General features: G+C 37.3%; 1 protein-coding gene across 3 annotated transcripts in view; it reads right to left on the reverse strand.

Moving 5' to 3' along the window:
* Positions 1-27,956, reverse strand: part of LOC141582918 (neuroligin-4, X-linked-like) — a 222,465-nt gene that overhangs the window by 103,919 nt on the left and 90,590 nt on the right. For all 3 annotated transcript variants that reach the window (XM_074392381.1, XM_074392379.1, XM_074392380.1), the window contains one exon: positions 17,932-18,084. In XM_074392381.1, coding sequence (XP_074248482.1) covers positions 17,932-18,084 — 153 coding nt within the window. The remainder of the gene's footprint in view (positions 1-17,931; positions 18,085-27,956) is intronic.

Consider the following 27,956-nt stretch of genomic DNA (forward strand, 5'->3'; position numbering starts at 1 on the left):
AATGAACATACGAGTGCATGTGTCTTTATAGTAGAATGATTTATAGTCCTTTGGGTATATACCCAGTAATGGGATCACTAAGACAAATGGAATTTCTATTTCTATATCCTTGAGAAATTACCACACTGTCTTCCACAATGGTTGAACTAATTTACACTCCCACCAATTGTGCAAGAGTGTTCCTATTTCTCCATGTCCTCTCCAGCATCTGTTGTCTCATGATTTTTTAATGATCATCATTCTAACTGGCATGAGATAGTATCTCAATGTAGTTTTGATTTGCATTTCTCTAATGACCAGTGATGATGAGTATTTGTTCATATGTTTGTTGGTCTCGCATATGTCCTTTTTTGAAAAGTGTCTGTTTATATCTTTCATCCACTTTTGAATGGGGTTGTTTTTTTCTTGTATGTCTGTTTTAGTTATTTGTAGATTCTGGATATTAGCCCTTTGTCAGATGCGTAGAATGCAAATAATTTTTCCCATTCTGTTGGTTGTTGATTCACTCTAATGATGGTTTGTTTTGCTGCACAGATTCTCTGGAATTTAATTAGATCCTGTTTGTCTATCCTGGCTTTTATTGTCTTTGTTTTGGTGTTTTAGTCATGAAGTCCTTGCCTATGCCTATGTCCTACATTGTTTTGCCTATGTTTTCTTCTAGTGTTTTTTATGGTGTTAGGTTTTATTCTAAATATTTGATCCATCGAGTTAATTTTAGTGTAAGGTGATAGGTAGAAGTCCAGTTTCTGCTTTCTGCACATTGCTAGCTGGTTTCCTGAATACCATTTATTAAACATGGAATTCCTTCCCCATTGCTTGTTTTTGTTGGGTTTGTCAAAAATCAGACGGTTGTAGCTGTGTGGTGTTTCTTCTGGGGTCTGTGTTCTGTTCCATTGGTCTGTGTCTCTGTTTCGGTATCAGTACCAAGCTGTTTTGATTACTGTAGCCTTGTAGTATAGTTTGAATTCTGGCAGTGTGATGCCTTCAGATTTATTCTTTTTGCTTAGGACTGTCTTGGCTATGAGTGGTCTCTTATGAGTCCATATGAAGTTTAAAGTGGGGTTTTTTTTGGGGGGCGTGGTTTGTTTGTTTGTTTTTCAGTTTTGTGAAGAAGGACATTGGTAGCTTGATGGGGATAGCATTGAATCTATAGATTACTTTGGTCAGCATGGCCATTTTCATGATATTGATTCTTCCTAACCATGATCATGGAATGTTTCTCCATCTGTTTGTCCCAAGTATAAACTTAACAACATGCTCACTCACTGCTAAGGGGTGTAGAATATAGATAATTGGTTACTGTAAGAAACATGGAAATTTTAGTACGGTTTCTGTTTATTTCCCATGTTAGTGTAAAAGCTCACTAAAATCCAAAAACCTGTATAATGGCTTGTCTGTTTACATCTCAGCTAAAAAGCCGTTCATTAAATGAATAAAAGGAGATTTAAAAATGAACATGCTTCCTGCATACCTAAAATTAATTCATTGCTCCTGGACACTTTAAAAAAAATGCGTTTGTGCTCCTAAATATGTCTTTTGCATATGTAAAACACAAAATTACATATCCTAATTATGAATTGCATGTTTGTTTGTGATTCCATGTTTTCTTATTTTACAATTACATTTAAACTATAAAAATAAGGGGAAAAAGAAAACTTGTCCTCATACACTGGAGGCTTCTCAAACAAAACCTATCTCTTTTGATGACAGCAGAAGTATTTTTACTCACAAATAAACAGCAATATAATAAACACATTGACTATTCAGAAAAATAAAGAAACAAGTTAAACGGAAGAAATAAAAAGAAAACGTTTAATTTTATAGGAATGCTGAAGGCGGAAATGGGTAGAAAATGCGCAAATGCATGCGTTTGTTTTTCTATCACTCCAAATTACATTAAGTGAAGCCAATTTGTTATTTTCTTCTTGGTTCTTGGCTTATACACTCATAACCCTGTTTCCCTCATTCCTTGGGACTTCAAGATCATTCACACAACATGCATGCTTTTGAATATTTGGTAATACTCTCTTCTGCCGGTAATTTGCTCTACGGATTGTAGTTTCATGTTCCTGATGATTGACAGAATGTTGCTCTTCAGACATAATGTAGCCCAGTGAGAAGATGGTCAAGATAAAGTGATCAAGGTTCAATTAGATGATCAGGATTTACATGAGATGTTATCCCATGTGTCTATCAATACTGCAATCCAGCAACAAAACACAACTTTTTTAGATGGTTCTGGTACTGCTTAGTTTACTTATTTTGATATCACAAGATAACTGTTTTTATCAGTTATATGTTACCTTCAGATTATTTGTAAAACATAAAATCAATTAAAACAAAACAGCAGCAATATAAAGCCATAATTGGGGATCCTGTTCCAATGGAGGTATCAGGGATTCTCTTACTGGGATTAACAGTTACACTGAAAATATCACCAGGTCCAGATGGTAAATTATACCAAATGTATGAGAATTAACAGCAGCTGTACATAATTTATTCCTGAAAATAGAAGATGAGTGAACGCTTCCCCGTGCAATTATGAGACCAGCATAACCCTGATTCCAAATTCAAGTAAAGATAGCACAAAACTACAGACTGAATTCTTTATGAACATTGAGATCTAAACAAAAATGTGTTAAACTGAAACCAGAAAAACATAAAAAGTATAATACACTGCAATCATTTGATATTAATTCCAGTAATACAAGGCTGGTTCAATATTCAAAAATTACGTATTGTAACCTACCAGATTAATTTCTATAAAAGATAGTAAAACAATTATACCTATTGGTGCAGAAAACAATTTTGAAATAAAGTTAATGTCTTGTAAGATTTTGTTTTTTATTGCATTTTAGGTTTGGGGGTACATGTGAAGAACATGCAAGATTGTTGCATAGGTACACACATGGCAGTGTGATTTGCTGCCTTCCTCCCCTTTACCTATATCTAGGATTTCTGCCCATGCCACCTTTCCCCATCTCCTCACCCCACTGTCCCTCCCCTATTCCCCCACCAAAGACCCTAGTGTGTGATGCTCCCCTCCCTGTGTCCATGTGTTCTCATTGTTCAACACCTGTCTATGATTAAGAACATGTGGTGTTTGATTGTCTGTTCTTCTGTCAGTTTGCTGAGAATGATGGTTTCCAGGTTCATCCATGACCCTGTTTCCAGGTTCATCCATGACCAACTCATAGTTTTTGATGCCTGCATAATATTCCATGGTGTATATGTGCCATATTTTCCCTGTCTAGTCTATCATCAATGGACATTTGGGCTGGTTCCAGGTCTTTGCTACTGTAAACAGTGTGGCAATGAACATTCGTGTGCATGTGTCCCTATAGTAGAATGATTTCTAATACTTTGGCTATATACCCAGTAATGAGATTACTGGGTCAAATGGAATTTCTATTTCTAGGTCATTGAGGAATCACCAGACTGTCTTTGACAATGATTGAACTAATTTACACTCCCATCAACAGTGTAAAAGTGTTCCTATATCTTCACGTCTTCTCCGCCATCTGTTGTATCCAGATTTTTTAATGATCGCCATTCTGACTGATGTGAGATAGTATCTCAATGTAGTTTTGATTTGCATTTCTCTAATGACCAGTGATGATGAGCATTTTTTCATATGTTTTTTTTTCTTGTAAATCTGTTTTAATTCTTTGTAAATTATGGATATCAACCCTTTGTCAGATGGGTTGACTGGCTAGCGGTCTATTTTGTTGATTTTTGTAAAACCCAGCTCCTGGATTCATTGATTTTTTTTTTTTTGGAAGAATTTTTTGTGTCTCTCTCCTTCAGTTCTGCTCTGATCTTAGTCATTTCTTGTCTTCTGCTAGCTTTTGAATTCATTTGACCTTGCTATGCTAGTTTTTTTTATCTTGACATCAGGGTGTTCATTTTAGATCTGTCCTCATTTCTCTTGCAGGAATCTACTGCTATAAATTTCCTTCTAGACACTACTTTAAATGTGTCTCAGAAAGTTATGGTATGTTAAGTCTTCATTCTCATTGGTTTCAAAAAAATCTTTATTACTACTTTCATTTCATTATTTTGCAGTAGTCATTCAAGAGAAGGTTGTTCAGTTTCCATGTAGTTGTACAATTTTAGGTGACTTTCTTAATCTTGAGTTCTAATTTGTTTGCACTGTGGTCCAAGAGACTGCACATTATGATTTCCATTCTTTAGCATTTGTTGAGTGTTTTACTTCTAATTGTGTGGTCAATTTTAGAATAAATGAGGTGGTGCTGAGAAGAATGTATATTCTGCTGATTTGTGGTGGACAGTTCTGTAGATGTTTGTTAGGTCCCCTTGGTTCAGATCTGAGTTCAAGTACTGGATATTCTTGTTAACTTTGTTTCTTGTTAATCTGTCCAATATTGACAGTGGGGTGTTAAAGTCTCCCACTATTATGTAATACCTTTCTTTGTTTCCTTTGATTTTGCTGGTTTAAAATCTCTTTTGTCAGAGACTAGAATTACAGCTCCTTCCTTCCTCCCTTTTTTCACTCTCCACTTGCTTCGTAAATCTTCCTACATCTCCTTATTTTGAGCCTATACGTGTCTTTTCATGCCAGATGGGTCTCCTCAATACAGTACACCAGTGGTCTTTACTCTTTATCCAATTTGCCAGTTTGTGTCTTTTGACTGTGGCATTTAGCCCATTTACATTACATTTTAATATTGTTATGTGTAAATATGATCCTGCCATTTTGATGCTAACTGGTTGTTTTGCCCATTAGTTAATACAGTTTCTTTATAGTGTTAAGGGTCTAGAGTTTGGTGTGTTTCGCAGTACTGGTGCTGATTTTTCTTTTCCATATTTAGTGCTTCCTTCAGGAGCTCTTTAGGGCAGGCCTAGTGGTGACAACATATCTCAGTAACTGCTTTTCTGTAAATAACTTTATTTCTCCTTTTTATGGAAGGTTGGTTTGGCTGAATATGTAATTTGTGGTTGAAAATTCTTTCCTTTGAGGTTGTTAAATACTGGAACCCACTCTCTACTGGCTTGTAGGGTTTTTTAGATTTGTAGGTTGTGAGTCTGATGGGCTTCCCTTTGTGGGAAACCCAAACTTCCTCTCTCTGACTCCCCTTACCATTTTTCCTTTATTTCACTCTGGTGAATCTGATAATTATGTACCTTGGGGTACTCTTCTTAAGGGGTATCTTTGTTGTGTTTTCTGTATTTCCTGACTTTGACTGGTGGCTTGCCTTGCTAGGTTGGGAAAGTTCTCCTAGATAATATCCTGAAGAGTGCTTTCTAACTTGGCTTCATTCACTCCATCACCTGCAGGTACACAGATAAAGTGTAGATTTGGTCTTTTTACATAATCCCATAAATCTTGGAGCCTTTGTTCATTTCTTTTAACTCTGTTTTTTCTAATCTTGCTTCCTTGCTTTGTTTCATTGAGTTGATCTTCAATCTCTGATATCCTTCCTTCCACTTGACTAATTTAGCTATTGAAACTTGTGCATGCTTCATTAAATTCTCATACTGTGGTTTTCAGCCCCATTAAGTTGTTGATGTTCTTATCCACCATGTTGCTCCAGGTAACATTTCATCTAAACATTTTCAATGTTCTTAGGTTGGGTAGAAAATGCTCCTTTAGCTCAGAAATGTTTATTATTACCCACCTTCTGAAGCCTGCTTCTGTCAATTTATCAAATTCTTTCTCCATTCAGATTTGTTACCTTGCTGGTAAGGGGTTGTGATCCCTTGGAAGAGAAGAGGAATTATGATATTTGGAGAGTTGAGTCTTTTTTACACTGGTTTCTTCCCATCTCTGTGGATTTATCTATATTTGGTCTTTGAAGATGTTGACCTTTGAATGATGTCTCTGAGTGGATATCCTTTCTGTTGATGTTGAAACTATTTCTTTATGATTTTTAGTTTATCTTCTAACAGTGAGGTCCCTCTGCTGCAGGTCTGCTGGGGTTTGCTGCAAGTCTACTAAAGACACTGTGTAGGAATCACCCACAGGGGCTTCAGAGCAGCAAAGACTGCTGCTTGTTCCTTTCTCTAGTAGCTTCACCTCAGAAGGGTACCACTAGATGTCAGGCAGAGCTCTCCCATGTAAAGTGACTCCCAGTCAGGAAAAATGAAGGCCAGGGAGCCACATAGGAGGCAGTCTCTCCCTTATCAGAGTCATAATTTTAGCACATAATTTCTAATTTAGCACCATTCTCTGTTAAATATTTCTCCATAGCACTGGTGATATATTCTACTATGTATTTTTCCATACTTGTCTGTTGGTGTTTTTCCCCTTACTGGACAGAAATGCTGGAAAGAAAAAAAAATGAGATATTTTTCTCTGTTTTGTTTACTACTCCCTTTTCACTGGAAGTTGTTATACAAGTCTAAAATAGTAGGTGTCTGTACATGTTTCTTGAATGAATAAATGAATAAATAAAAGCCACTTTCAAGTTTTACTTGGTAAAGTTAGTTTTGTAAATACAGAAGAAAATCTTCACTTAAATTACAAACTCTCTCTCTCTCTCTCTCTCTCTCTCTCTCTTTCTCTCTCGTGTGTGTGTGTGTGTGTGTGTGTGTGTGTGTGTGTGTGTGTGTCTGTGTCTCCCTTTGTCTTATTTTTAAAAAATTTAGTGCTCCTTATAAAACATTGTAAGGTGCTGAGGGATTTCTTACTCATTTTCTATTGATGGTTATAAAGAGTTATATGCCTTTTGGTCAGTGAATAAATTTGCACTGTGCTTTGCTCAGTGATACCTTCCCTCAATAGGCTGATCAAGTCCTGCCTTGGTTAGCAATTAGGCTCTTGAGCCAGGAATCACAGAATCAAATCCTAAATCATGGTGAAATGTTTGAAATAAACTGTTCTTCACAGACATTTTGATGGCACTCTATCTTAGCAGGCTGATCCTGTATCCTTATATTGTGTCCATATAATGATGGAACAGCTCCAAGAGATGGAAATAGCAGAGGATTGCCATGATAACCATATGACTTGTGAGATACAGTAAATAGACTGGCAGCTTAGACATGTACAAGTCAATATTCTGTCAGGTGCAGTGGCCCACATCTCTAATCCTAGCACTTTCACAAGCTGAGGCAGGTGAATCACTTGAGGTCAGGAGTTCAAGAAAAGCCTGGCCAGCATGGTGAAAATGTCTCTTTTAAAAATACAAAATTCACTGGGTATGATGGCACATGCCTTTATCCCAGTTACTCGGAGGGCTAGAGCAGGAGAATCATATGAATCCCAGAGGCGGAGGCTGCAGTGAACCAAGATCATGCCACTGCACTCCAGACTGGGCAACATAGAGGGATTCTGTCTCAAAAAGAATCAATATTCAAAGTCACTGGACAATGAGGCTGAAGATTAAATTTTCAGATAAATTACTAATAAGAATGTGCCCACAAGAAAGTCTCAGGTGGTGACAGAACAGAAAATTTCACATTTGGCAAGGAACATGTATCCAGTTTACACTAATAAAACAAAACAATCAAAAACCTCCTAATCCTCTGGGGTGGGGGGGAAGAACAAAACAAAATTAAAATGGGCAAAAAATTTGAATATTTTTCCAAATAATTTATACAAACATCCAATAAGGACACAATTAGATATTCAACATCATTGGCCATCAGATAAAAATGCATTCTCATTCTCTGTCACTGTGCTTTCAATCATCAGCAAATCCTGTTGGATTTGTGAGAGACACAGAACAACTTTTTTCTATGTTTTTTTCTTTCTTTTTCTTTTTTTAAAATTTTCTTTACATTCTCACTGGTACTTCTCTGGTTTAAACTGGTATTATTTCTTGGGTGGATTACTTCATGCCTACTTCTCAGGGACTTTGGAGAAAAGAGGTATGAGATTTTTTTTTTTTTTTAGAATGATGTAAATAATAAAAAACAAAACCCAAAATATGATACCACTTTATACCTACGAGGATGTCTGTAACTATAAAAGATAGATTAGAACAAATGTGAGTAGGTGAGGATTCGGATGAGTTAGAACTTTTTTTTTTTTTTTTTTTTTTTTAAGATAGAGTTTCAATTGTGTTGCTCAGACTGGAGTGCAGTAGTGCAATCTCAGCTCACTAAAAACTGCCTCCTGGGTTTAAGTGATTCTCCTGCATAAGCCCCCCAAGTAGCCGGGAATATAGACATGTACCACCACACTTTGCTAATTTTGTGTTTTTAGTAGAGATGAGGTTTCTCCATGTTGGTCAGGCTTGTCTCAAATTCCTGACCTCAGGTGATTTGCCCAACTTCATCTCTCAAAGTGCTGAGATTACAGGGGTGAGCCACCAAACCTCACCAAGAAGTTAGAACTTTGCTTCTCAGAATGCAAAATTATTTTTGGAATGTAAAATGGTATGCCTATGTTGGAAAATAATTTTAAGGATTTTCAAATATTTAAATACAGAGTTAAAATATGGTCCATGAATTCTGCTCCTAATATCCCTAATTAGGAAAAATGAAGTATATGTCTATGCAAAAATTTGCACGTGAACGTTCATGGTACAATTACTGAGAATATCCAAAAAGTGGAAACAACTCCAATGTCCAGCAACAGAGGAATGGATAAATGTGTTATATCAATCAAATGAAATATTACTGAACCATAAAAAATAAAAGAGTATGAATGCATTCTGTGACATGGATAAACTTCAAAACAGTAAGGGAATAAAATCAAACATTTAAAAAATCACATATTATGTGATTTAATTTGCATAAAATACCCCAAAAAGGCATACTAATACAGACAGAAATTAGTCAGTGGATGCCTATGTCTTGGAGGCATGGGAGAGAAGAGGTATGGGATTTCTCTTTTGAATGACACAAATGTTCAAAAATTAAATTCTGGTGCTGATGCCACAATATTGTGCATATACTAAAGGCCACTGAATTGCACACTTTAAATATGTACACTGGATATAGTTTGTTTTAAATAAAGGAAAAAGACAATAAAAAGAAAAATTATAAGCACAATGAGTCACTTATATGGTAAGGATCACAATAAGACTGAGAAACATGGAGATGCAGCAAAGGCCATTCAATGTACCAGAAGTACCAGGCAAAATGCTTATGACATATCACTGGACCTCAAGAGAGAAGCTGTGATGAAATATGATTTAAAAGAAAAAAGCTACTTAACTAGTCACTAAGGGTAGGAAATAGACACAGTGTAACTGAAATAAATAAATACACAAATAAGGTAGAATACCATGGTTAAAAAAAAAAAAGATGTAAAAGTGATTTCAGGTCATTTATGTCAGATTGTGCTTAGAGACAACTGAAAAAGGGCAGATGAAAACGGTATATAAATAAGTTTCAGTTGTTTCCAACAAAAAGCATGAGTAAGGGGCTTTCTCTCTTACATTGAAGGAGGTCTTTAGACCATAATGAACTTAAACACACACACACAGAGACATACATACATTTGAGAGAATTCAAGTTATCCTAAAGTAAGGGACTAAGATGGAGAAAATAGTATTTATTGATTCAGTAATAGTAGCCTTACAGAAATCTACATTTATCATATTATCCTGTGCAGTTTCCACCTGGAGGTGATTGTTCTGAAAGTTTATTACCTAGATTAATGTCTACTTTTCTTAAGAATAAATGATACTTATAGATGTTGACATTGTGAGGTGAATGGGTGACAGCATATAGGTACTCAGGTGGGTAGGTGAAAACAGGCAAAAACCCCAGCATGTGCAGCTCAGCAAGGATTTTCTGGCTTTTGAGTAGATAAGAACACTATATATCCTGACAATGGCTAGCCTGAAAGGTACTGGTAAACATTTGGTTTTCCAAACCTTGAATACATATGTGAGAGGCATTAGAATCACAGCGCACCTACATCTTAAATAGGGGCTACGGAAAATAAGTCCGGTACTAACTGAGCTGCATTCCCAGGAGGTTAAGCATTCTAAATCACAGGATGAGATAAGAGGTCTGCACAAGAAACAGGTCATGAAGACCTCGCTGATAAGAGGATGTGGTGGAGAAGACGGCCAAAACCAACCTAAACCAAGACAGGAAGGAGAATGACCTATAATTGACCCCAATGTTCATTATACTAACCTAATTATAATGTATAGCATGCTAAAGGAAATTCCCACCAGCGCCATGACAGTTCACAAATGCAATGGCATTTGTGAAGGAAGTTACCCTATATCCTCTAAGAAGGGGAGGAACCCTCACATCCAGGAATTTCCGCCCCTTTCCTGGAAAACTTATATATAAGTCATCCCTTGTTTAGTATATAATCAAAAGGTAAAATAAAAATAGCTAACTAGCGGCCCTCTGAGCTCCTCTGCCTACGGAACAGTCATTCTTTATTCCTTTACTTTCCTAATAAACTTACTTTCACTTTATGAATTTGCCTCTGATTCTTTTCTGCATGAGACCCAAAAACCTTCTCTTAGGGTCTGGATTAGGACAACTTTCTGGTAACATACATACATTCCTAGTGACAAACGTGTATAGCAGAATACATAGAAAATCTCTTTACTGAAGTGCAGCTTCTTTAAAAACAACACCACCAATTCAATCAGAAGACACTTCATATAGATATAAATAATTACTTTATAGCTATGATGATACATCTCAATTTGCCTGGGACAGTCTCAGTTTATTCATAGCACACAAGCAACTCTCAAATATATCCTGGGATGGAATATAAATTATATGGCCAATGGCCAGCAAGACTGAATAGGACAGTTCTGATTGATGAAAAAGAAACAAAAAACTTCATACTTCAAAAGCAAACATGATGATCTTGTGATTTATTTAATATCTATTACTGTATTATAATCACTTTTTTAAAGTAACATGATTCAGTCTGGATGCCATTATTTGATAGGTATTACCCAATACACATTGTGTCTTCTTCAGTTTTTACTGTAAATAAACAGTAGTATTAATACCCTGGGTAATGCTATTAATAACATTAGAAATTGTAGTGAGGCTGGGTATAATGGTTTAATGGTTGCTGCTGAGATGGTATGAAATTTCACCTACATGAATCTATAATTTTTTTAAAAAATTAATGACAAGTAATTACACAGATTATATATTTAAAAGGTAAAGAATAATAGTTCCATTCATGGAAACTTTATAGTGTACAACAACCTTGCAAGGTAGAGAATACCACTGCCTTCTACACCTAAGGAGTGAGGCCCAGAAAAAGGTAGCTGACTTTCTCACAGTAGAGGTAGAAGAAAGATGTTTCCTCCTGTCAGTCTTAAGCTATAATGCCAGCATTTTGCTTCCTCCTTCATGGGCATATTTCACCTTCTTTTTTTTTTTTTTTTTTTTTTGGAGACTCAGTCTTGTACTGTCACCTAGGCTGGAGTGTATAGTGATGTGTTCTCTGTTCACTGCAATCTCCACCTCCTGGGTTTCAGTAATTCTCCTTCCTCACCCTCAGCGGGGATTACAAGTATGTACAAACACTCTCAGCTAATTTTTGTATTTTTAGTAGAAATGAGGTTTCACCATGTTTACCAGGCTGGTCTCAAACTCCTGACCTCAGGTGATCTGTCATCCTTATCCTCACAAAATACTAGGGTTAAAGGTGTGAGCCACTGTTCACAGCCTATATTTCATCTTTTAACCTTCTTTTTTGGGTAACAGAAAATAGTATTTATTTTTTTTAATTAATCTTAAAAGCAATATTTTTCCATTCCTCAGGTAAGAAGGTAACATTTATGTATTTGTGAATTTTACTAGAAGAAAAGCCCAAAAAATATTTCTACTTTTTGCTTAAAATATAACTTTTACAAAAGGCACTAATTAAAATGATAATTGTGGCATCCTGCTGTGTATTTTATTTGATCATCTCTTTAAATATATGAATGATATATGTTTAAAAACATTTGTTCAAGACCAATAATTGTAGTTTCCCACAAGCAAAAAGCAAACACCACCTAGCTGTTTTCGACAGGACAATAGTGAATACAAGATCCACAGCAAAGATCAGCACAGTCACATTTTAAAGTCTCTATAATCCTGTATAATCAGCAAACTTGGCACATTTTATTCCATCACATGAGAGGGGGTCTGTAGTGTGCTTGGCTGTTCCACACTGGTTCATTGGAGGAATGTAAATAGACTGGCATAGAGATGCTAAATCACTTCTTTTGTTTCTCTCCCACCAGTTTTATAGCTGTTGTCTCAGTACTTTTAAATACTTTCCATAGCAATACTGAACTTACAATTTTTCAATCAGTTGCTTTTCATCTTCTAAAAAAAAAAGTTTATAATTCCCAGGCTGCTTTGTAGGATTGTAAATTTGCTCAGGAAGGAAAAAATTGGTAAGAAATCCTAGGGTAGAGTTGCTTGATACAACTGGGCATTAGGGGAAAAATAAGATCAATTTCTTTTGAAACTAATCTTACCAGACCCATCAATCCATCACACATGTAACAGAATATTTTGTGATTCCCGCTAACAAGAATTTGATCAATGACCACTGCTTTCTTCAGAAAAGGATGCTCAGGTTTTCTTCTTTCAGAAAAAGATGCTCAAGTTTTCTTCCAAGTAGCCTTGCTACAAGCAGTGCACACACTGTTTCCTTTCAAGAGGACCTGTGCAGTGCCCTCTCATTCTTTCCTCCTTCCATGTCTTTCTCAGAATGAATCTTCTGTAAAACACTAAAAGTTCAATTTCCTGTTTTTAACACTAGTAGCCAAAGCAACTAGCTAGTGCCTCTGAAAAATATTCAGTGAAATATGGAATCATTGCCATGCAAAAGTTCAGAGACATTATTCCACCAAGACTTAGCTCACAGAAAACAACAGAAAATAAAGAAAATAAAACCAATGATATAATAAATTCTGGACACAAAAATGTTTTTTGGTGAGCTTATTTTCTTTAAACAACATGAAATTTTGAGTTATTTAATCAATGTTTCAAAAGATATAATTTAGCAACACATATGATACACTTGCATTTCAAAGCAGGAAATGCATTTCTTTTGGTGTTTCTTAGCAGTTTACCACCCTTTAGGGTATCTTACACGTTAATGTGTTCACATAGGAATTTAAGGAAAAAACAAACAAACAAAAAAAACAAAAACAAACAAACAAAAAAACTCAAATAAAATGAAATCATCTGATTGAAAATAAAATATTCTTCAAAATATTTACCTGTTTGAATAAAACATTTTCAGCCCTAGTTCTTATATGGCAGATCTCCTTTAGTCCTATTTATTTATTTATTTATTTATGAAACTAGTCTCACTTGATTGACCAGGCTGAATTCAGTGGCCCAATTTCATCTCACTGTACCTTAAGCCTCCCTGGTTCTGGAGATTCACCTGCCTTAACCTCCCAGGTAGCTGGGATTACAGCCACCTGCCACCATTGCTGTTTAATTTTTATACTTTTATTAGAGACTAGGTTTCATTCCATTGGCCAGGGTGGTCTCAAACTCCTGACTTCAAGTGATCTGCCCACCTGGGCCTCCCAAACTACTGGGGTTATAGCAGAGAGATACCATGTCCAGCCTTCATTTTATTTTGTATTTAATATTGAATCACAGTAACACTACAAGCAATATCCACATCTCTCTCATATCTAACTTCTTAAAAATTTTATTTTCTACATCATTTTAATGGAATTTTGCCAAGAAAACAAATGTTTTAACATAGGTCTAGGAATATGATTCACAAATTAAGCAACAGCAGAAGGGGTCTTCTAAGGAAGTAAACAAATCTTACCGTAAAGATGTGTAATTTTCTAATCTACATTAGAAGAAAATAAATGAAACACCTAAACAACAGGACCTAAACTTGAATTTCTGTGTACTTAGCCTTTCATCATAGCTTGTCAAATAGAAAAAAAGTCAACTAACAGGTAAATTTCCTTGCATGCAAATGCAATGGAACTGAAATAGTAGATATTCTAAAGAGTCCATATAATAAGTTAGAAAATTAGCCAAGGCAACCAGCTACTACAGAGTCCACCGTTACAGAGGTGGGCCAGCTTTGCCAAGGCAGTTCTAACTACACCCATATAAACAGGAATGCAGAGAAGTTTACAGGACAGCTGAGCGTAGCCCACAGCAGCTCAGCACAGCCTCTGCAGGCAGACAGTGACTAGGCTGCTTCCTCGCTGGGCAGGGCAGCCCTAATAAAAAGACAGCAGCACAACAGAATCTCATAAATAAAGCCCAAACTACCAGGGACAGAGCACGTGGGGTGGGGGGGAATATATGGGTTTATGAGTGGGGGGGAATATATGGGTTTATGAGTTCTGTTGCAGCAGATTTAAATGTACCTGCCCACCAGCTCTAAGTGAACAACAGAGATGCCACCCTTTTTGTCAAAATTGAAAGAGCTAGGGAAGCAAGAACAAAAAAACCTCAAAAGCTAGCAGAAGACAAGAAATAACTAAGATCAAAGCAGAACTGAAGGAGATAGAGACACACACACAAAAAAAATATCAATAAATCAATAAATCCAGGAGCTGATTTTTCAAAAAGATCAACAAAATAGAGAGACCACTAGCCAGATTAATAAAAAAGAAAAGAGAGAATAATCAAATAGATGCAATAAAAAAAGATAAAGGAGATATCACCACAGATTCCACAGAAATTCAAACCATCACCAGAGACTATTACAAACAACTCTATGCACATAAACTAGTAAGCCTGGAAGAAATGGAGAAATTCCTAGACGCTTGCATACTCTCAAGCTTAAACAAGGAAGAAGTCAAAATGCTGACTAGACCTACAAGGTCTGAAGTTGAGGTGACAAGTAAGAGCCTACCACCCATAAAAAGCCCAGGTCCAGACGGGTTCACAGCCGAATTCTACCAGACATACAAAGAGGAGCTGGTACCATTCTTTCTGAAACTATTCCAAACATCCAAAAAGAAGGAAAACTTCCCAACAGGAAGGATTTGAGATGAACATAATCCTGATACCAAAACCTGGTAGAGACTAAGCATGAAAAAAAAAACTTCAGGCCAATATCCATGATGAACATAGATGCAAAAATATTCAATAAAATACTGGCAACCCAATTGCAACAGCAAATCAAAAAGCTTTTTCACTATGATCAGGTAGGATTCATCCCAGGGATGCAAGGCTGGTTCAACATACCCAAGTCTATAAACATAATTCACCACATAAACAGAACCAAAGACAAAAAAAACACATGATTATCTCAATTGATGTAGAGAAGGCCTTTGACAAAATTCAACAGTGCTTTATGCTAAAAACCCTCAATAACTAGATATTGATGAAGCATATCTCTAAATAATAAAAGCTATTTATGACAAACCCACAGATAATATCATACTGAATGAGCAAAAACTGGAAGCATTCCCTCTGAAATCCAGCACCAGACAAGAATGCCCTCTCTCACCACTCCTATTCAATATAGTACTGGAAGTTCTAGCAAGAGCAATCAGGCAAGAAAAAGAAATAAAGGATTTCAAATAGGAAAGGAGGAAGCCAGATTGTCTCTATTTGCAGACAACATGATTGTATATCTAGAAGATCCCACTGTCTCAGCTCAAAATCTCCCAAAACCGATAAGCAACTTCAGCAAAGTCTCAGGATAGAAAATCAATGTGCAAAAATCACAAGCATCCCTATACACCACTAACAGACTTAAAAAGAGCAAAATCAAGAACAATCTGCAATTCACAATTGCTATAAAGAGAATAAAATACCTAGGAATACACCTGACAGGCAACATTAAAAAACTCTTCAAGCGGAACTACAAACCACTGCTCAAAGAAATAAGAGAGGAAACAAACAGATGGAGAAACATTCCATGCTCATGGTTAGGAACAATCAGTATTGTGAAAATAGCCAAACTGCTCAAAGTTATTTACAGAATCAATGCTATTCCCATAAAGCTACCGATGACTTTCTTCACAGAACTGGAAAAAAAAAAAAAAAAAAAAAAAAAAAAAAAAAAACACTTTAAACTTCATGAAGAAACAAAAGCGAGCCCGAATAGCCAAGTCAATTCTAAGCAAAAAGAACAAAGCAAAAGGTATCATGCTACTGGACTTCAAACTATACAACAAGGCTACAGTAATCAAAACAGCATGGTACTAGTACCAAAACAGAGACATAGACCAATGGAACAGTACAGACGCCTTGGAGGCAAAAGAATATATCTACAACCATTCCATCTTTGACAAACCTTACAAAAACAAGCCATGAGGAAAGAATTCACTGTTTAATAAATGGTGTTGGAATAATTGGCTAGCCATGTGCAGAAGGCAGAAAGTTAACCCCTTCCTGACACCTTACACTAAAATTAACTCCACATGGATTAAAGATTTAAACATAAGACCTAACACTATAAAAACCCTGGAAGAAAATCTAGGCACAACCATTCAGGACATAGGTTTAGGGAAGGTCTTCATGACCAAAACACCTAAAGCATTGGCAACAAAAGCCAAAATAGACAAATGGGACCTAATCAAACTCCACAGCTTCTGCACAACAAAAGAAACAGTAATTAGAGTAAATTGGCAACCAATAAGATGGGAAAAAATATTTTCAGTCTACCCATCTGACAAAGGTCTGATATCCAGAATTTACAAAGAACTAAAGCAGTACAAGAAAAAAACAAACAAGCACATTCAAAAGTGGGTGAATAATATGAACAGACACTTTAAAAAGAAAACATACATGAGGCCAACAAACATATGAAAAAAACTGTCATCATCACTGGTCATTAGAGAACTACAAACAAAAATTACATTAAGATACCATCTCATGCCAGTTATATTGGAGATCATTAAAAAATCTGGAAACAACAGATGCTGGAGAGGATGTGGAGAAATAGGAACACTTTTACACTGTTAGTGGGAGTGTAAATTAGTTCAACTATTGTGGAATACAGTGTGGCGATTCCTCAAGGACCTAGAAATAGAAATTCCATTTCACCTAGCAATCTTATTACTGGGTATACATCCAAAGGATTATAAATTGTTCCATTATAAGGACACGTGCACACAAATGTTCATTGCAGCACTGTTTACAATAGCAAAGACTTGGAACCAACCCAAATGTCCATCGATAATAGACTGGACAGGCAAAATGTGGCACATAGACACCATGGAATATTATGGAGACATCAAAAACTATGAGTTGGTGTCCTTTTTAGTGACATGGATGAATCTGGAAACCATCATTCTCAGCAAACTGAACTCAAGAGCAGAAAATCAAACACCACATGTTCTCACTCACAGGCAGGTGTTGAACAATGAGAACACATGGACAGAGAGGGGAGCAGAGCATCACGCTCTGGGGTCTGTTGGGGGGAAATAGGGGAGCGGCAGTTGGGGGTGAGGAGTTTGGGAGAAATAGCATGGGGAGAAATACCAGATATAGGTGAAGGGGAGTAAGGCAGCAATCATGCTGCCATGTGTGTACCTATACAACAATCTTGTATGTTCTTCAGATGTATAGCAAAATATCAAATGCACTTTAATAAAAAAGAAAATCAGATAAAATCCTTTTCTCCACACAATATAGTGATTTATACAATGACATAATCAGAAAATAAAGCTGAGGTCTATGGCAATTCACAATTATGATATCAACTAATATCTGTTCATTATACAAGTATATATAGAAAACACACATTCTTTTAACTCCAAAGAAGAAACATGCTTTAAATAAAATTTCATTTCATCTTGATGATCTTAAAGTGGACATTGGTTTGAAAAGCGATTCAGATTTCATGAAACAAATTATCCGATCAGATATTTCAAGCAATAAAAAATAAGTATCAAAACAATGAAATGGCCATGCTACATCAAGGTAACAAAAGGAATAAACGTATCTGATCACATAAACACCGTAAAGTAGAATTATCCAGGAATTGGAATAACAGGATTCAAATCCATGAGCCTGTCCAAATAACAAGTGGACCTTTCAGGTTTCCTCCTTCTCAGTGATTTGCACAATGAAATCACTTACCTAGTATTCCCAGACGGTAGTTAATGGTGATCACAATGACATTCCCGTAGCTGGCCAAAATACTGCCATCAATCATGTTGCCAGTCCCCTCCATGTAAGATCCCCCATGGATATAGACCATAACTGGCTTTTTACTGTTCTGATCATGAATATCTGGAAAAAAAGCCAAGTAAGAAAACACAATAAAGAATCACACTGACTCACCGATGCTAAATTAAGAATAAAGGCAATTCACTGATTTCTCTATTTTTACTTGAATTAAGCACATTTATTTTTATGGATGATATGACTCTTGATAAGAGTTTCTAAACAAAATGGTCAATGCTATTATGTTTTACATTTCTGGAAATAGTATTTTAAGAAGCTTCTGGACATTTAACATACTCTACTCATGTAAGCTTCTGTACATATCTAAAGCACTAAAAGTTAAGGTTTTAATAAAGTACAGTTTTCTAAATTTTGTTCAAACCTTAAATTTGATTTAAATTGAAGAAGCATATGGGAAACCTCAAAAAATATATTTTATGATCCAGTTAAATGTAAAACAAACTTCAAACTTATAACTGATTTTAATTTAGCCATATCTAAATTTTCAGTTGTATAGCTTCATCTTCAATTTAACAATGAAATTATAAAAATTGCAGTGAAACTACAGATGATCATTAAGGGATGGATAATGATAAAAAAAAATCAAAAGCAATAGTTAAAAGTTATTATCAGTACAGATATTTAGAAAAAAGAGAAGATGTCTAAGCAGATGACTGTTCTAGTGACTGCAGTAACATCCTAACAAATTTAAGTGACAATATTAAAGATATGTAGTGAAAAATGGCCAAATAGTCTAAATTATTTAAATGCTGTATATTTTCACAGGGACTATAACTTTCATTGTGACTCGTAACCAATGATTCCTCTTTGTAGTTTACTTTAATTTAAATTAACAATGATGTAAAAATAATGATTTGTTATGGTAGAAATTTGGGAGACAATCTGCAGAGTCTCCTTTTTGAAAAGTTGTGATTAAACACCCTTTTCATAATGTTAATCCTCTATTAGTGCTGCATTCAATCTTCAGAAGAGTGACCTCAACTATAAACATTTCTGAATACAGATCTCTCCCTGTGTATGTCTCTCTCTCTCTCTCTCTCTCTCTCTGTGTGTGTGTGTGTGTGTGTGTGTATGTGTGTGTTTATGAATAATTTAAATATCTTTGTTACTTAGAAAATCCATGCATCTATGCATATTCATTTACATTTCTTTCTTCAATAAGTTTTTTCCCCCTCATAATTCACAGGGACACTTTTGAAATACTGGAAAGGCATTCTGAAGATATGAATTACCACTATTTAGACAGTGGCTCCAATTTGAATGAATTCTGACCACAATTTTTCTGACATACCCATGGGTCACAGTAAAGCACACAAAAGAGTGTCAAGTTACCCAAGTATTTATTTGCAGATACTTAATCCACAGCAGAAAAGTGTCTTCTATTTTCTCATATGAAATTATAATATAAAGTAAATTTCTATTAATAATTTATTCATCATATGCTACAGGAAATGTCTTCTGCTCTATGAATAAGAAATTGTTTTTCTCATGATCCACTGCTTTTTTCTGGTTCCGAATTTGCTGGTTTTAGCCTCATTTATTTTACTATTACCAGCTGTTGGGTAATGAATTATGGAAAACTGCTTTAAACATCTCTTATCTTTCATAAAACATATAGCAAGATTCTCTTGAACTTGTGGAAGTAATGACCAGTTGTTATAGCAAAGCAAATTCAACAATTCACAATTTACCAATATTAAATAAAAATTAGAGATCGCGCCTGGAGTCATCCAGGGGTTTGTTGCCAGCCTGCCTCCCCCTGTGGGCCTCGGAGATAGCATCCCGCACAGTGCAGAGGCGACTGGGCTGCGAACCTGACTGGCTCAAGCCTTGGGAGAAGGTGGTCTGGCTCTCCATCCCCTTTATCAGTCCTGTAAATGCAGGCCTCCGGAGGCTTCCCCAGTCGTGCAGAATGGAAGTTGCATCTATGTTTAGATGCAGCGAGTTAGAAACACGTTTATTCTAAAAGCTGCATTTGGACATTCCAGAGTGAATGGGAGTACAGGCTGTAAGAGAAATATCTCACTGTAAAACAAAAACGGAGCTATGGGAATGCTGGAAAGATGGCTGCCTAAGAACAGCTCAGGACTCTAGCTCCCAGTGAAAGCACAGAGGGTGATTGGACGCTGAATTTCCAGATGAATTTTTATTGCCCACAGACCAGGAAATACCCAGGCGGAGGGGTCGCCAGCACTGCAATCCTGGCCGGTGTGGCTGTTTCAGCCCTCGTGGGGCTGATTCAACCCACGCGGCTGCTGTGACCACGCTGTGTTGCGGCAGTTCTCTTGACAAAAGCCACTGGTCTGGGAGCCCTCTTAGCTGGCGATCGGAGCCCTGAGATGGCACAGTTGCCCATTCATCTGAAATAGTGAACCAGGCCAGGAGATTCCTAGGCAAAAAATCCTCCAGGAGCCAGCGCGGCTCTTTGAGCTGACTCGGTGAGTTGCAGCGTGGGAGATCCCAGTGCGTTTTCAATAAGTGACTGGAACATGGGGTTGTTCAATTTAAAAGAAAAGACTCTGAGTCAGGGAGCCAGGTGATCAAGCTCCATTGGTCCCAGCCCCCCACCCCCAACAACAAGGAAAACAAAAACAGTAATTGGAAACTCTCTGGGTTGAGCCTTTCAAACCAAGCATAGCTGAACCTGGGACCATCTGGCTCGGTGGGGGTGGGGAGTCCACCATTACTGAGACTCTCCACCATTACGGAGGCGGGCCCCTGCCCCCGAGGCAATGTGCCTTTGCCGAGGGAACCTGCCACAACATAGAGAGTCGACCATAACAGAGGCTGGGCCACAATTGCAGAGACAGTCCTGTTTACGCCTACATAAACAGGACTGCAGGGAAGAGCACAGGGCAGTTGGGCGGAGCCCACAGCAGCTCAGCAAAGCCTCTGCGTGCACGCAGTGGCTAGGCGTGCTGCTATCTGGGCGGGTCAGACCCAAAAGAAAAATCAATAAAGGCAGTAACGCAACGGAAACTCATAAAGCCCCAACTCCCCGGAACAGAGCACCTGGGAACAAAAAGTGCTTTATGAGTTCAGCTGCAGCAGCCCTAAACGTACCTGCCCAGCAGGTCTGAACGAACAACAGAGCTCACAACTCAGGACTTAAGCCCCAATAAAAGATAGACTGTTTCCACAAGGAGCTCCCTGACCCCCATAGATACAAAGACTCGCCTCATAAAGAAGAGAACAAACTGACAGTAGGCGAGCACCCTTCCGGGACAAAGATAGCGGAAGAGGAAACTGGCAGCAACTCTTACTGTTCTGCAGCTGCTGCAGGTGATCCCCAGTCAAGCAGGGCCAGTAGACGACCTCAGTAGTCCTACAGCAGAGGGGCCAGACTGTTAGAAGGAAAGCTTAAAAAAAAAAAAAAAGAAGAAGAAGAAGAAGAAGTAACTTCAGAATCCACGAACTAGAAGCTCACTCAGAGACCCAATCTGAAAGATAGCAACTACAAAGACAACAGGTGGATAAACCCACAAATATGGGAAGAAACCAGGGCAAAAAGGATGAAAACTCCCGAAACCAGAACACCTCTCCTCCTAAAAGGGATCACAACTCCTCACCAGCAAGGGAACCAGACCGGATGGAGAAGGAGGGTGATGAAATGACAGAACCAGACTTCAGAAGGTGGGTAGAAGCTCATTAGAGTGAGCTAAAAGAACATGGTCTAACCCAACGCAAAGAAACTAGGAACTTGAAAAAAGATTGTACTAAATGCTAACGAGAATGGACAGCATAGAGAGGAATATAAGTGAATTGATGGAGCTGAAAAACACAACACGAGAACTTCGTGAAGCATGCACAAGCTTCAACAGCCGAATTGACCAAGCAGAAGAAAGGATATCAGAGGTCGAAGATCAACTCAATGAAATAAAAAGAGAAGGCAAAAACAGAGAAAAAAGCACAAAAAGGAATGAACAAAATCTTCAAGAAATGTGGGACTGTGTGAAAAGACCTAATTGACATCTGATAGGTGTACCTGAATGTGATGAAAAGAATGAATCCAAGCTTGAAAATACTCTTCAGGATATCATCCAGGAAAACTTCCCCAACGTAGCAAGGCAGACCAATATTCAAATACAGGAAATACAGAGAACACCACAAAGATATTCCTCAAGAAGAGAAACCCCAAGGCACATAATTGTCAGATTCACTAGGGTTGAAATGAAAGACAAAATGCTAAGGGTAGCAGAGAGAAAGGTCGGGTTACCCAAAAAGGGAAGCCCATTAGACTCACAGCAGATCTCTCAGCAGAAACCCTACAAGCCAGAAGAGATTGGGGGCCAATATTCAACATCCTTAAAGAAAAGAACTTTCAACCCAGAATCTCCTGACCAGGCAAACTAAGTTTCATAACTGAAGAAAAAATAAAATCCTTTGTGAACAAGCAAGCACTCAGAGATTTCATCACCACCAAACCTGCTCTACAAGAACTCCTGAAAGAGGCTCTACACATATAAAAGAACAACCAGCACCAGCCACTCCAAAATCACATCAAATGGTAAAAGAGCATCAACACAATCAAGAAGCTGCATCAACTAACCAACAAAACAGCCAGGTAACATCAAAATGACAGCATCAAATTCACACATAACAATACTATCCCTAAATATAAATGGACTAAATGCCCAATCAAAAGATACAGACTGGCAAATAGTATAAAAAGCCAAAACCCATCAGTGTGCTGTATCCTGGAAACTCACCTTACATGCAAGGATACACAAAGGCTCAAAATAAAGGGATGGAGGAAGATCTAGGAAGCAAATGAAGAGCAAAAAAAAAAAAAAAAAAAAAAAAAAAAAAAAGCAGGAGTTGCAATTCTCATCTCTGATAAAATAGATTTTAAAGCAACAAAGATCAAAAGAGACAAAGAAGGACATTACATAATGGTAAAATGATCACTGCAACAAGAAAAGCTAACGATCCTAAATTTATATGCACCCAATACAGGAGCACCCAGATACATAAGGCAAGTTCTTAATGACTTACAAAGAGACTTAGATTCCCACACAATAATACTGGGAGACTTTAACACGCCATTGTCAATATTAGACAGATCAACCAGACAGAAAATCAACAAGAATATCCAGGACCTGAATACAGACTGGGAACAAGCAACCTAATAGACATTTACAGAACTCTCCACCCCAAATCCTCAGAATATACATTCTTCTCAGCACCACATCACACCTACTCTAAAATTGACCACATAATTGGCAATAAATCACTCAGCAAATGCAAAAGAACGGAAATCATAAAAAACTGTCTCTCAGACCACAGTGCAATCGAGTTAGAACTCAGAATGCAGAAACTAAGTCAGAACCGCACAGCTTCATGAAAACTGAACAACTTGCTCTTGAATGTTGACTGGATAAACAATGAAATGAAGACAGAAATAAAGATGTTCTTCAAAACCAATGAGAATGAAGACACAACGTACCAGAATCTCTGGGACACATTTAAAGCAGTTGCTAGAGGAAAATATATAGCAATTAATGCCCACATGAGAAGAAAGGAGAGATCTAAAATTGACACCCTATCATCAAAATTGAAAGAGGTAGAGGAGCAAGATCAAAAAAACTCAAAACCTCCCAGAAGACAGAAAATAACTAAGATCAGAGCAGAACTGAAGGAAATAGAGACACAAAAATCTCTTCAAAAAATTAATAAATCCAGGAGCTGGTTTTTCAAAAAGATCAATAAAATAGACAGACCACTAGCCATATTAATTAAAAAGAAAAGAGAGAATAACCAAATTGAAGCAATAAAAAACGATAAAGGGGATATCACCACAGATTCCACAGAAATCCAAACCATCATCAGAGATTATTACAAACAACTCTATGCACATAAACTAGTAAACCTGGAAGAAATGAATAAATTCCTGGACACCTGCATCTTCCCAAGCCTAAACCCGGAAGATTCCAAAACCCTGAATAGACCAATAACAAGGTCTGAAGTCGAGGCAGCAATTAAGTGCCTACCAACCAAAAAATGCCAAGGTCCAGATGGGTTCACAGCCATATTCTACCAGACATACAAGGAGGAGCTGATACCATTCCTTCTGAAACTATTCCAGACAATCCAAAAAGAGGGAATCCTTCCCAAATCATTTTATGAGACAAATATCATCCTGATACCAAAACCCGGCAGAGACTCAACAAGAAAAGAAAATTTCAGGCCAATATCCATGATGAACATAGATGCAAAAATATTCAATAAAAAACTGGCAAACTGGCTGCAACAGCATATCAAAAAGCTCATCCACCATGATCAAGTAGGATTCATCCCAGGGATGCCTGGTTCAACATACGCAAGTCCATAAACGTAATTCACCACATAAACAGAACCAAAGACAAAAACCACATGATTATCTCAATTGATGCAGAGAAGTCTTTTGACAAAATTCAACAGCCCTTTATGCTAAAAACCTTCAATAGACTAGGTATTGATGGAACGTATCTCAAAACAATAAAAGCTATTTATGACAAACCAACAGCCAATATCATACTGAATGAGCAAAAACTGGAAGCATTCCCTTTGAAATCTGGCAAGAGACAAGGATGCCCTCTATCACCACTCCTATTCAATATAGTACTAGTAGTTCTAGCCAGAGAAATCAGGCAAGAAAAAGTAATAAAGGGTATTCAAATTGGAAAGGAGGAAATCAAATTGTCTCTATTTGCAGATGACATGATTGTATATCTGGAAGACCCCATCATCTCAGCCCAAAATCTCCTGAAACTGATAAACAACTTCAGCAAAGTCTCAGGATACAAAATCAATGTGCAAAAATCACAAGCATTCCTATACACCAGTAACAGACTTAAAGAGAGCCAAATCAAGAACGAACTGCCATTCACAATTGCTACAAAGAGAATAAAATACCTAGGAATACAACTAACAAGGAACGTAAAGGACCTCTTCAAGGAGAACTACAAGCCATTGCTCAATGAAATAAGAGAGGACACAAACAGATAGAGAAACATTCCATATTTATGGTTAGGAAGAATCAACATCATGAAAATGGCTATACCACCCAAAGTAATTTACAGATTCAACGCTATTCCCATCAAGCTAACAACGACTTTCTTCACAGAACTGGAAAAAAAAGACCATAAACTTCATATGGAACTGAAAGAGAGCCTGCATAGCCAAGTCAGTTCTAAGCAAAAAGAACAAAGCAGGAGGCATCACACTACCGGACTTCAAACTATACTACAAGGCTACAGTAATCAAAACAGCATGGTACTGGTACCAAAACAGAGATATAGACCAATGGAACAGAACAGAGGCCTCAGAGGAAATACAACATACCCACAACCATCTGATCTTTGACAAACCTGACAAAAACAAGCAAGGGGGAACGGATTTCCTGTTTAATAAATGGTGTTGGGAAAACTGGCTAGCCATGTGCAGAAAGCAGAAACAGGACCCCTTCCTAACACCTTACACCAAAATTAACTCCAGATGGATTAAAGACTTAAACAATCAGACCTAACACCATAAAAACCTTAGAAGAAAATCTAGGCAAAACCATTCAGTACATAGGCATAGGCAAGGACTTCATGACCAAAACGCCAAAATAATGGCAACAAAAGACAAAATAGACAAAGGGGACCTAATCAAACTCCACAGCTCCTGCACGGCAAAAGAAACAGTCAGTAGAGTGAATCGGCAACCAACAGAATGGGAAAAAATTTTTGCAGTCTACCCATCTGACAAGGGGCTGATATCCAGAATTTACAATGAACTAAAACAGATCTACAAGTAAAAAACAAGTCCATTCAAAAATGGGCAAAGGATATGAACAGATACTTTACAAAAGACATACAGGAGGCCAACAAACATATGAAAAAATGCTCATCATCACTGGTCATTAGAGAAATGCAAATCAAAACCACATTGAGATACCATCTCACTCCAGTTAGAATGGTGATCATTAAAAAATCTGGAAACAACAGATGCTGGAGAGGATGTGGAGAAATAGGAACACTTTTACACTGTTTGTGGGAATGTAAATTAATTCTACCATTGTGGAAGACAGTGTGGCTATTCCTCAAGGACCTAAAAATGGAAATTGCATTTGACCCAGCAATCCCATTACTGGGTATATATCCAAAGGATTATAAGTCATTCTACTATAAGGACACATGCACACGAATGTTCATTGCAGCACTGTTTACAATAGCAAAGACCTGAAACCAACCCAAATTCCCAACGATGATAGACAGGATAGGGAAAATGTGGTCCATATACACCATGTAATATTACGCAGCCATCAAAAACGATGAGTTCATGTCCTTTGTAGGGACCAGGATGAACCTGGAAACCATCATTCTCAGCAAACTGACACAAGAGCAGAAAATCAAACACCGCATATTCTCACTCATAGGCGGGTGTTGAACAATGAGAACACATGGACACAGGGAGGGGAGCACTACACACTCGGGTTCATTGGGGGGAAATGGGAGAGGGACGGGGATATGCGGAGGTGGGAAGGGATAGCATGGGGAGAAACGACAGATAGAGCAAGGGGATGGAAGGAAGAAAACCATACTGCCATGTGTATACCTATGCAACAATTTTGCATGTTCTTGACGTGTACCCCCAAAACCTTAAATAAAAAAAAAAAAATTAGATGGCAGGTTAATGTAATAAACATTAACTGGGAACACTGTAAAAACAGATCTTAATTATAAGAAAGAAAATACACTGGAAAAGGCCAAACAGTATACCAATTAAAGCAGTATAAGGTATGAGAAAACAGAAGTTTATTTCATTTTTATGCATCTGCTCAATGCGGATAAAATGTCAGGCATTTGGAAGCCCTTATCACAGAAACGGGTACCTGTGCAGGTACAGATTCTGCTCTTATGTGTCCATCAGAATTGGGATCTCTTGGAGAGCTACTTAAGGCAATGATAGACCTATGGGTTCAGTAAAAATCATAATAAAAATGTTAAGGGAAGACCAGTCAAGAAAAGGGTGTCGGCAAGACTTCTTTTCTTGGAGAAGAGTTCATTTATGAAGATAAGCAAGGAGGGGAGCAACTACAAGTACTGGTCAAAAGACCCTTTCAGAGAAGTGGGACTTGACCAGCAAGGATAATTCCGCACTCATTTTGGGGCCTTAAGTTGCCTTTCAGACAGAGACCCAACGGTTTACCCACGGCCTTGTTGTTTAGAAAAAATATATGGAGTTCCCTGCATTTTGCTCCCCAGATGTCAAACAAAAATATGCTTTTAGCTAATCCTATAAAGCCACAGCAATGGGAAAGGGCTTGCTTGAGTACTTTCTTGTTATTTTTCCTCTTTTTAAAAAACAAACATTTATTCTATAGAAAGGGCAGAGAAGCAGTGTATGAGTTTTCTGCAAGAGTGCCTCAGACCCTCCATCTCTATTAAAAGTTCTTCCACTTCTGGTAGATTATCTACTTAGCAATTCTATAGCCTTAAGAAGAAACTTCATAGCAACAAAACATTTTAAGGAGAAAAATTTGTTGTTCAAAATTGCTGTGGTGTGAAAAGAAAGATGCATATAGCTAGCTTTTTCTCCTTTTTCAGTTCTCAGATACTCTTAGATTTTTTTTCTTTAAATGCTGTGAAAGGCAGTCCTGAAAGCATCAGGGTTGAATGACAGGATCACATTAAAACACTTACTGATATTACTACACTGTGAGCAGATTATTCGGAACCTGTGTTGGAATCGGTATGCTTGCAAAGAAAAGACAAAACCAAACTAAACTAAAATGTTCGTCCTTCCAAAAAAATTCTTCTAAGATGCTGCAGAGTTTTCCAGTTTACAAAAATAATTAAGAAAACCAAAGCTCGAAAGTAGTACATTAACTTACAAAACATTGGAATGGAAGAAAAGAGACTGTACATGCACGTTTTAAAATTCCATTGTGT

Source organism: Saimiri boliviensis, chromosome Y (assembly GCF_048565385.1).
Source record: "Saimiri boliviensis isolate mSaiBol1 chromosome Y, mSaiBol1.pri, whole genome shotgun sequence".
Taxonomy (NCBI): domain Eukaryota; kingdom Metazoa; phylum Chordata; class Mammalia; order Primates; family Cebidae; genus Saimiri; species Saimiri boliviensis.